At 36.1% G+C, this 11169-nt stretch overlaps 1 protein-coding gene across 1 annotated transcript; it reads right to left on the bottom strand.

The window, feature by feature from the left end:
• Window positions 1–366: 366 nt before the first annotated feature.
• LOC141336877 (uncharacterized) lies at window positions 367–11169 on the bottom strand. Its single transcript, XM_073842598.1, has 16 exons — window positions 11043–11169; window positions 8379–10169; window positions 7987–8060; window positions 6435–6639; window positions 6134–6336; window positions 5408–5548; window positions 5208–5322; window positions 5028–5099; window positions 2377–2517; window positions 2148–2261; window positions 1994–2067; window positions 1684–1782; window positions 1476–1591; window positions 1250–1388; window positions 983–1103; window positions 367–671 (listed from the first exon to the last, which is right to left on the bottom strand). The coding sequence occupies exons 1-16, from the start codon at window positions 11167–11169 to the stop codon at window positions 580–582; spliced, it is 3624 nt and encodes a 1207-aa protein (XP_073698699.1). The 3' UTR covers window positions 367–579.

The raw sequence follows: 11169 nt of genomic DNA, 5'->3' as shown, positions 1-11169 counted from the left end.
AGCAATTGTGAGAGGAAAAAGGACTAATTGTGAGATAAAAACTTATCTTGTTTATTTTTTATTCAGTAGCAGGAAAGGGCCTCCATGATAAATAATTAAACATTTAAAGAAAACCCCTCCACAGATAAAGAAAAGTAGTAAAAGTCACATTTACCCTCGTTATTTTAATGAACAAGATTTAATATATGTGGTGCTAAGCAGCAGACTCTTATTAGCTCATTACACATGATTGCACAAACACCTGAATGCCATTCAACACTTGTGGATGTGACATGACTGAAGAAATAACGATGGAGATATTTCTTGTTAATGCCTTTTTATTTCATTCCCTTTTTCCAGAATTTATTAGATGATTTATTCCCACAGTGCATTATAAGCCCACACAAAAATTATAAACATACAATCAATAGTGTAAAACCAACCAAAAAAGTTATGACAAATATCATGCACCTATTTATAATAAACAAAAATAACCACTAAATACCCAAAACTCCACACAGATTTGTATGCAAGAAAATACCAAATACACTGATTCATCCCTTGAATGAACCAAGAAAAATTAATAAACTTTATTGAAGGTCACCATCTTTTCACTTTGGAGTCTTCTTTCACCCTCCAAAGCATGAGCTCCATGCATGCCGTGGCATCCTCACGTGTGTCATGACCCGCCACTGTGGCAAATGAAAAATGTGTTTTTTGTTTGTTTTCTTTTTTAGAAACAAGCAAGAGCTGTTTAGTGTATGCAAGTCATGGTGGTAAGTGTACTCAATAGACCTGTTTCCCTTCACTACTGACTCAATTACTCCGACAGCAATTTCATGGAAGAGTTACACACATCTGAACGATGCCTGTGTACACTGCCCTTACTTTACCTCTGAGTGTATGGAAAATGTGCAATGAGAAGAAAAAAAAAATCTAAAGCCGTTTCAGTGAGGTTTGTTCATGGTCATTTCTTACGAATGCGATTAACGGGCTAACATACCGCTCTCTTGGATAATTCTCCGGAGATAGTCTGCAGTCAGACTGTTAAGTTCTCTTTTGTGTGGCAGACCCAGACGATGAGGAAACACCACAGAGGTGTCAATCACAGCGCTGTGAATAATCTAAAGACGGCAAAACAACCAAATGGCAATTCTTAAAAACTTCTAATCAAAACCAAACTTTAGTCTAAAGGCCAATGCCAAGCTGACAAGGTTCGCATCAGAATTTCAGCTAATTTCAGCCTTGAGAGCATTCCGTTGGAACTCACTTTGAGAGAAGTCAAGTCATTCTCCAAGCCATGGCCAATCAGAATAGTGTCTGCGTTAATAAAGCTCAAAAGCGCTGTTTGTACATCACGCAAAGATGAGCTGGTACCCTTCACATCATCCTCACTGATGCCAGAGAACCTGAGCAGGAAAAAAAGTTGTGATTTTTAACATTTAACAAGTTTGCTCTACTGAAACTTATTCAAATATTAAATGAAAACATCCCACCTGGTATTATAGTCAATAACATCATTATCAGGCTTGACAAAGGAGTCAAAGACAACTTGCAAACTGCTGTTGACCACAGTGACTCTTGCTAGTTCCAGACCTTGAGTCGTGTAACACTGGTAAAACACAAATTTAAACCAATAAAATATCACATTGACGTACTTTCAAGGTTCGTTTTTATCTTAATCATGATTAACATAAGTCTTACTGTTTGTGTGTCAACTGCAAAGACTCCTGGACATGTTTTGGAAGATTGAGGAAGACTGTTCACAAAGCCCTGAAGACTTACTGCGTCATGGACATGAAGCTGTAAACGTGCATTAGAAAATACTATTTTAACTGTAGTCACTGAAAAAGGATCATTAAAGTTAAAGGCTTGGTAAAATTGGAACAAAATCACTATTGAAAAACCAGTTCAAGGAAAGATCATGGCAAACAGGAGTGGAGACAAAGCATGTTAAAATGTTTTCAGCCCCTTTAACAATGTGTTAGCATGAGTAGAACTCAAATCATAATACATTGAACACTTGGCATCCAGGCGACCCAACTGCATTCTCACAACAACTGTAGCGTGTCTCAACACCTCCTGGCACTATGAGAGAGCACAAACACAGTAGATAATAGATAATGCTAGAAATTTTCAGTTTTAGAGACATTCTAAGCTGTTCTTACCTCGATTCTCTATGACTTTTCCGTAGTGGTAGTTACACTCCTCTCTGCGGGTGTGCTTTCCACTTTTGTCAACAGAAAACGTCGCTCCACATCGACAGCAGATTCTCTTCAAAGCTGTTACCATTATATTCCTAATTATTAGTTAAATATCGCTTTGCATTCAAATATTACTGTAACCATAAAATGAAAGCCTAACAAGTTAGGTTTGAGTATGAATCAAGAAACTCACGGTCACTTATGCCCTTCTTTGTATCTCCATACTGGAAAGCAAAATCAGATTTATCCTTGTGTTTACGAGGGAAGTTGTTTACTCGCAACATGTCCTCAGATAGAACATGTTCCTTGAGTTGCTCATAAAGAGTCAAATCACCTGCATCAATAAAACAACACACTTACATTCATGTACACTAAATCTAAATAACTATGTGAGCCTGGACCACAAAACCAGTCATCAAGGTAACTTTTTTAAAAATAGAGATTTATACATCTGAAAACTGAATAAACAAGCTTTCCATTGATGTATGGTTTGTTAGGATAGGCCGAGATACAACTATTGGAAAATCTGGAATCTGAGAGTGCAGAAAAATCGCTTTTAAAGTTGCCTAAATTAATTTCTTAGCAATGCATATTACCAATCAAAATTTAAGTTGATATGTTTACAGTAGGAAATTTATAAAATATCTTAATGGAACATGATCTTCACTTAATGTCCTAATGATTTTTGGCATAAAAGAAAAAACGAAAACTGACAATCTATTGTTGGCTGTATACCCGTATATATACCCGTGCTACCCAAGACTGGTTTTGTGGTTCAGAGTCACATATCTGCAATGGCACGTGTAAGAAGATAAAAAAAAACAAAAAAAAAAAAAACACACAACAACAAATCAATAAAGCACATCATATAAGAATTAATAGCAATAGACTTAATTGAAAAAAGTTTTAAAATGTTTTAAAGACGTAACAAAAAAATTCTATTAATCAAAAGAATCTTAAAATGAATCTGGCTAAAACAAAATCAAATAAAATTATTCAATAAAAAAAAAAAATGCTACATGAGCAGCAAATTTAAAAAATAATTTCTGAAGTATTATGTGACACTTAAGACTAAAGCAATGCCTGAGAAGCAACGCAATTCAGCTTAGCCATTCGTAGAATAGAACATGGTTATTTTAAGTTGTAATATTTTACAATCTTACCCTTTTCACTGCATTGTTTAAATAATGCAGCCTTTACCATAAGATACTTCTTTCAATAAGTAGAAAATATTTTTAACATTTTCAAATGTTAGCGTATGCGCTGTTTAGAAACTGTATTATTATTGCAATTTAAAATAATGGTTTTCTATTTTAATATACTTCAAAATATAATTTATTTCTGTGATGTAAAGTTAAAAAGTATATAAATTGTAATTTTTTTCAGAAATTAACTTATTGTTTCGCTAGATAAGACCCTTCTTTCACGGCTGAGATTGTTTAGAGCCCATTGAATTTTCTTCAGTCATTACTCCAGTTTTCAGTGTCACATGATCCTTCAGAAATCATTCAAATATGCTTTGTTTTTAAAAAAATCAATGTTGGAAACAATTGTGCTGCTTAATATATTTTTGTAACCTGTGGAACTTTTTTTAAAAAATAATTTTAAAATAGAAATATTTTTTAACAATATACACTAATGTTGTGTTTTTTTTTTTTTAATAGAAATTAGTAAGTAAAAAAACTTTTGAATGGTAGCATATACACTGCTGTTCAAAAGTCTGGGATTAGTTTTTAAAGTTTTTCAAAGATTTATTTTTTATTTTAAAGAAGTTTCATATGCTCGAAAAGGCTGCATTTATTTGATTAAAAATACAGAAAAAAAAAAAACCAGTAATATTATAGCATTTTAAAATAATGGTTTTCTATTTTTATATACTTTAAAATATAATTTATTTCTTGATGCAAAGCTGAATTTTCTTCAGTCATTACTCCAGTCTTCAGTGTCACATGATTCTTCAGAAATCATTGATAATAAATTAGCATATTAGAATGTTGAAAACATTGGAATCAGAATTTTTGGGGAATTTGGAATTGGAACCCGTGACTTGTATGAATAAACATTTAAAAGAACAGCATTTATTTAAAAAAAATAATTGTATATTTTACAATATACAATACCATCTTTTTTTTCATAGGAATTAATACTTTTATTCAGCAAGGATGGTGTTAAATTGATATAAAGTCATAGTAAGAACTTATATTGTTAGAAAATGTCTATATAAAGTAAATGCTGTACTTTTAAACTTTATGCATGAAAAAAAATATCACAGGTTCCAAAAAATATTAAGCAGCACAACGGTTTCCAACAATGATAATCAATTAGCATTTCAGAATGATTTCTGAAGGATCATGTGACACTGAAGACTGAAATAATGATGTTGAAAATTCAACAATAAATTATATTTTTAAAAGTATATTAAAAGAGAAAACCATTGTTTCACAATATTACTTTGTCTGTATATAAATAATAAATAAATGCAGCCTTGATAAGCATTAGCATAATAAAACACCTTAAAAATCTTACTGATCCCAAACTTTGGACCGCAGTGTGTATATACATATAGACAGATACAGATAGATATAATCTCAATGTGTTGACTTACATGTTAAGTAAATAAATCAATACACACCAACTCCCTACACCACCTTAGCAGAGGTTAAGAAAATGTAAAACCTATTATTTTTAATTACTACTACATATAAACAGCACAATATGAAAATAGAGTACTGCCTACTGTGCATTTTAATAAACTCCCTCTAAATAAATTAAGAAAAAAAAAAAGAATTATAGCGACAGAGGTGAGCACTCTAGTTTGACCCTGAAATGAGAGCCGGCTCTTACCGGGTCCCTGAAGTGCTTGAGTATTTAGTGGTACATTGCCTCTAGACACATGCTGATCTCTCTCACTGGGAGCTGTAAGTACATATAAGGAGGGTGACCTGATAGGAGTGTACAGTGCAGTAAACAAAAGTGGCTGCAGTAATTTGAACAAAAGCACATGCATAAATATAACAAACGTACCTTTGGCAGGCAAGATGTTTTGGTTTTTAAGCCTCTTGAGTGCATTGACGGCTATGCTTAGATACTTGAGCTTATTGATACTGCGGTCATAAACGTTTTTTTCTTCTGCAAGAGCCTAGAGCATTGAAACACAGTAGATGTATTGGAAAAACACACATTAGAAAATATTATCAGTGCATTAAATAATCTTCCACACAGACCTTCTCAAACGCATCTTGCACTGTCATAGAGGATTTCAGGAACTCCTCGACAAAGAGGTTCACGTAACGTTGGCGAACATCATGTGGCACCTTTGCCCCAACCTCATGACGTACTTTTGCTTTTCGTTTTACACCCATGGCCTATACAATACATAACAATTGTCATATCTTAAAGGCGAAGTCCACTTCCAGAACACAAATTTACAGATAATTTACTCACCCCCTTGTCATGCAAGATGTTCACGTCTTTCTTTCTTCAGTCGTAAAGAAATTGTTTTTTGAGGAAAACATTTCAGGATTTCTCTCCATATAGTGGACTTCTATGGTGGCCATGAGTTTAAACTCCCAAAATGCAGTTTAAATGCAGCTTAACGGCTCTAAACGGCTGAGATTGTTTAGAGGCCTTTGAAGCTGCATTTAAACTGCATTTTGGAAATTCAAACTTCCAAAGAACCATAGAAGTCCACTATATAGAGAGAAATCCTGAAATGTTTTCCTCAAAAAACTATTTCTTTAAGACTGAAGAAGGAAAGACATGAACATCTTGGATGACAAGGGGGTGAGTAAATTCTGTAAATCTTTGTTCTGGAAGTGAACGTCTCCTTTAACCACAAAACATACTACAAAATTCATGGTACAATATACAAAACCTGGCTTGTAGAAAAAGGTCTCAAAAGAAAAAAGAAAAAAAAACAAAAACAGAAAAAGACTAGTAGTAAAGTAAACCTTAGCTGGTGTGTAGTTGGCTGGTTGTGGAGGATGTAGAGTTTGTGAAAGCTGAACAGACGGAGGAGGCTGCAGTGGCCGTTGGATGGACATTGTGGTTGGAATCAGCGTCAGAGGTAAAGCACAATTTCCTTCAGGTACGATAAAGTGCAAGTTTGCCCCCAGCTGTAGAGTACCACCAACCGGAATAATACCAACATAGGCTTAAAAAAATAAATAAAAACAAAACAGGAGTAATGACACAGTTTCCTAAATTATGACTAGCCAATGCAATAAGATAAGAACTGTATGTGATGCTTACGGTTTTGCACTGTACTTGTATGAATGACACTGGATGTGTAAACTTTCTTTGGAGCACTGCTTATGGCTTGGGACTGACATCCTTTCACAGCAGCAGTCAAAATGGCTGCTTTTCTTTGGCACAACTGAGTTCTGGAGGGAATGGTCAACTGGGAGCCTCCCTCTCGAAGAGGGATGATAATCTGTGCTTTGCCTTTACTGGCTGGCTGTTGAATAAAGATAAAAACAGTTGTTATACTCAGAATTAAATTGATATTAATATGACGGAATATTAATTTGTTGAACAAAAAAAATCCTTTTGAATCCCATATGGCTTAATATAACAAAAAGGATGTCTATTACTGAAATATGTAGTAGAAAACCCATGATCAGGCGCCATTATTTTGATGTAAAACGGTTGCACTGGCGCTGCCTGTTGCTATTTTTACACAACTGTCAAATAAAATACAAATAGAATGACCACAGCTACTGACAGAGCTTACAGGTGGCGTTGGATATAAATGTCAGCTTAAAGGTTGTATCAGCGATTTCTAGCCTGAAACATAAAGTGTCAAATTCAGCTGACCTTTCATCACAATCCGCTCGCTGCCTGCCCCATAAATTGTCTGTGAAAAAACCGCATCTCTCTGGTCAGCCTAGGGTCCGAGATATGCCAAAAAAAACAATCGGCACTACCAACCTTTTCACAGATAAACAGTGTTCCAACCAATCAGCGTCAGGGGTTTGGTGTTGTGGACTTTCGCTCCGCCTCCCTCACATCCCTGCATCAGTAGGAAAGTCCACAACACCAAACCCCTGACGCTGATTGGTTGGAACACTGTTTGTTTATCTGTGCAATAGTTGATAGCGCCGATTGTTTTTTTGGCATATCTCGGACCCTAGGCTGACCAGAGAGACGCATTTTTTTCACAGACAATTTATGGGGCAAGCAGCGAGCGGATCGTGAAGAAAGGTCAGCTGAAATTGACACTTTATGTTTTAGGCTAGAAATCGCTGATACAACCTTTAAACCAAATGCTGTACCATTGATTTTTTTCCCACAAGGTGTAATCGCCCCCGGATATCGAGTGAAATCTGCGCTGAGAAACTCCTTTAGCGGCTGCGGCGTTCTGACCAGTGTCTGCATTTTTACATGCTGCCAGGACGGCATTTAGCATTTCTTGTTCTTGCCATTTGTAAGCTCTTTTAGTAGCTGTGGTCTCTTAAAAGTCTCAAAGGCATCAGGGCTAAAGTGGAGAGAACAAAGACGCAAGTTTTATTCGTCCACAAGCATCTTCCCATTTTTTTCTCCTCTACTTATCACTAGGAAAGCAGTGAAGATTTACATTCAGAGTTGCATTGTGGTAAAGATAAGAACAGGTGGTGCAGTAGCTCACCAAGTGCAACCATTTCAGGTCAAAACACTAATCTTTTATTGGTTTTATTGGTTTCCTCTACATAATTTACGTTATATTAAGCAATAGAGGTCTTAATACCTGAGGTTGCCTTTAAGAAATAACTTTCCCACTTGTACTAATTTGCATACAATATGTAGTTTTCATTTCATGTCATACCTCAAACTTTGCCACATGTGCCACCCTTTTCTTCAGCACAGCTGTTGAATTGGACTTCTCAGTCTCCTGGGTCTCTAATACTTCCTCCTAAAAAAAATAAAATACATGGTGCGTACATTCACCATTTTAAAAAACAACAACATTTATTTCTAAAGGATCAAGTGATACTGAAAAACGAGTAAAGGCTGCTGAAAATTTTAATATTTTTACATTTTTTTAAATGTATTCAAACATTGAAGATAATTTATCTTGTAATAATATTTCAGATAATTACTATTTCTACTGTATTACGGCCAACTAAATTAATTAATTAAATACTCCAAATTTTTAACAGTAGTGTGGCCACACAACACAAGATCTACATATATGAATATTACATAATGGACAAATACTTACAGGTGCATCACACTGAACCACAGGACCTTCATTTTGGTTGGCTTCCATGAAGATTCTGTAGCACTCTTCCATTGGGTCAGATTCTGAAAGATCTAGGTCTGAGTACCTAAGCTCCTCATCAGAACTGGAGTCAATGACAATGGCTTCATTATTGCTTGCTGTGATTGCTGCAAATGTAAAGGTCTGTGAAGGAACAGGCATGTCACAGGAAACAGGGAATGATGCAATCGATGTCTGTAATTTTTGCTCCACAGTTGTTCTTATATGACTAGTTGTTGGTGCAGAAACAGTTCTAGGATCAATCCCTGAAACATAAGCAGGTGTATTCTGAACAAATGGTTCAACAGGACTTTTTGGAAGAGTTAGCCAAGATGGTTCAGCCAGGTTTTGAGAGTGTGGAGCACATCTGTGCTCTTCTACCTTAGGTAAGGATGAAGGAAAGGACTGAGATGAGACCACAGGGAAGTACTGCTGAAGTGCTTGCTCTTGGGAAACCTTGTTAGAAGAAATAACGTCTGACTTTTGAGTATAACTTGAGACGTCAATTTGTGGCTCTGCCACAAAACTTGCATGTTGTGCAACAACTGCAGGAGACTGTGAGGAAATATATTCATCTCCATAAACAGAACTTACAGGAAGAACATCTTGATTACATTTGATTCTCTCACTCTCACTTTTCAAATTGTCTAGACATGTAGAAATGTCATCCAGGACATCCTCCATGTTGTGAGCTTTTTCTTCTTTTTGTGTAACAAATGCTTCCATATTGAGATCTGTAGAGTTGTACGCTTCAGCCACAGGTTCTTCTGTTAGATCCACCAGAGTAAGCTTGGTTTCTTTTACTAAGTGCTTTGCAGTCGTTACCTGTTTATTTAAGAGTCCTTCATTAACCTCTTTACCACCCTCAGCTGGGGCACTGCTAATAGGGCATAATCTGGGTAGCTCCTTAGTTGTAGTTCCACACTGCTTTGAAAGCTTACGTTCATCTTCTAGAGGTGACACATCAATGACAAGTTCCCCTTCAGAAGACTCTTGTTCTTGTGGGATCCTCACAGGTTTCACCGAGGTCATTTTATTCTCTTGGTCACCCACTCTATTTTTAATTTCATGACTTGGATGTCCATCAGAAGACAAGGTTTCCTTTCGCTGCCTTCGTTTTGTTTGGTCATTTGGAAGAAGATCATTATTAACTGCACATTTCCCCTCAGGTAAATGTGGTGTACTTTTGCCTTTCTGTTTGTTCCTGCGTTTTCCCTGATCTTTTGCTGAAGGTGGAATGTCAATGACCAAGGTACCTTCATCATCAGAGTCATCAAAATGACAGGAAACAGGTGGAGCGCTTTTTCTTGTACGGTTTTTCTTCAAGCAATGTTCAGTATCTGCCTTATCGGTTGACTTTAGCTTACAGTCTACTGAGCTGCTAGAAAGCAAGTCGGCTGAGAAATTGGAACAAGGGTCATATTCCAAATCAGTCTTGGGTCTGGCACGATCAACCACATACTTAAGACCACTGGCTGAGTTCTTGTATTTCAAATGATTTCCATTCTGGTCTTTAGCCTGACTGTTGGTGGTTCTCAAATATGTATCAGAGCAAAGACCTGCACTATCTGTCTGGGCGAGGGACTGCGATGTCTGATACCGAGACAATCTTTTTTGTTCTTTCTCCACCTCGTACTTTACTGCCTCTATTTCTTTGTTGATCCTCTCCAATTCCTCAAGGCAAGCATAACTGTCCTCAGTGGTGTGAGAAGCTCCATTGGCAGAAGTGACTTCAGGATTTCCGAGATCTAAATGCAAAGCAGAGAAAAAGTTTCACAAATAAAACCCCAAAAATTATGTTTTGAAGCGCACAGCAGATGTTTTTCACCCCTTCATCGGCTATTTGTCTATGCTGTAATGGCAGAATTCAAACAACTCGATATGTGTGTTGGTAAATTTAGAATATTTAGCTAAGTAAACAACAAAGAGAAAATATAAATAACAGCATTAATTGCACGGCTAATGTACTACTGAATACGATATTCTGCTAATTTATGCCATCTAAACCATGTAAAAATGTGTTGAAATCACTAAATCATATAGAGGAGGACTTATAAGCAGGAAAGGGCGCAATATTTTAACTAACTAAAGTTAATAGGTGGTAAAGATACTTATGAGCAGTATTAAGATATTAGCCTAATATCTTACCTACCTGACCGGAAATGATAAGAACAAAAGCAAATGTTGTCATTAGTACAGCCCAAAACAATAATTGACCCTTTTCAGCAGCAATAATCAGCAAAATATGCAAGTTTCAGTCAGTTCTGTGTTTACGTTCAGTGCCACCAATATGGCCGATTAATGACGCGTTGTGAAAACACTCTGTAGCTAATTTTATCAAAACGTAAGTGTAATAAAAATGCACTGTAAATGTATTGGCATAAAACCTTTTTGGAAATATTCCTCCAGAGTTAGTATAAGAATCAGTTAAATATTATTCAGCCGTTCTTTTATTTGATGTAACACTATTAAAACTCTAATAATTATTGAAGCTCAACTTTGATTCGCGCTCATTTCCTGCCATTTTTTGTTAAAGACGTTTAAGTTAAAAGGGTCTGCAAGTAAACAACGCATCTGTCACAGCGCATGTAGTCTCCAAAACTTAGCATGCCTTCTCTTACCTGTCGTAGTCATCACGCCAGACGTATTGTCTTTGCCGTGATTGTACAAACAATAAGGTCGCTTGCAACGTCCCCATTGAAGGAAAGGACAATCAATTTCATCGAAGAGAGCTGTCGAAGGAAACAT

Source organism: Garra rufa, chromosome 6 (assembly GCF_049309525.1).
Source record: "Garra rufa chromosome 6, GarRuf1.0, whole genome shotgun sequence".
Classification (NCBI taxonomy): Eukaryota; Metazoa; Chordata; class Actinopteri; order Cypriniformes; family Cyprinidae; genus Garra; species Garra rufa.
This window is presented reverse-complemented; position numbering and strand designations above follow the sequence as displayed.

Coding starts and splice junctions, on each gene's coding strand:
- LOC141336877 (XM_073842598.1), bottom strand. CDS start 11,169: ATGTTTCCTTCGACAGCTCTCTTCGATGAAATTGATTGTCCTTTCCTT. Junction 6,640..7,986: donor CACATGTGGCAAAGTTTGAG/GTATGACATGAA, acceptor TTTATTCAACAG/CCAGCCAGTAAAGGCAAAGC. Junction 6,337..6,434: donor TACAAGTACAGTGCAAAACC/GTAAGCATCACA, acceptor TATTTTTTTAAG/CCTATGTTGGTATTATTCCG.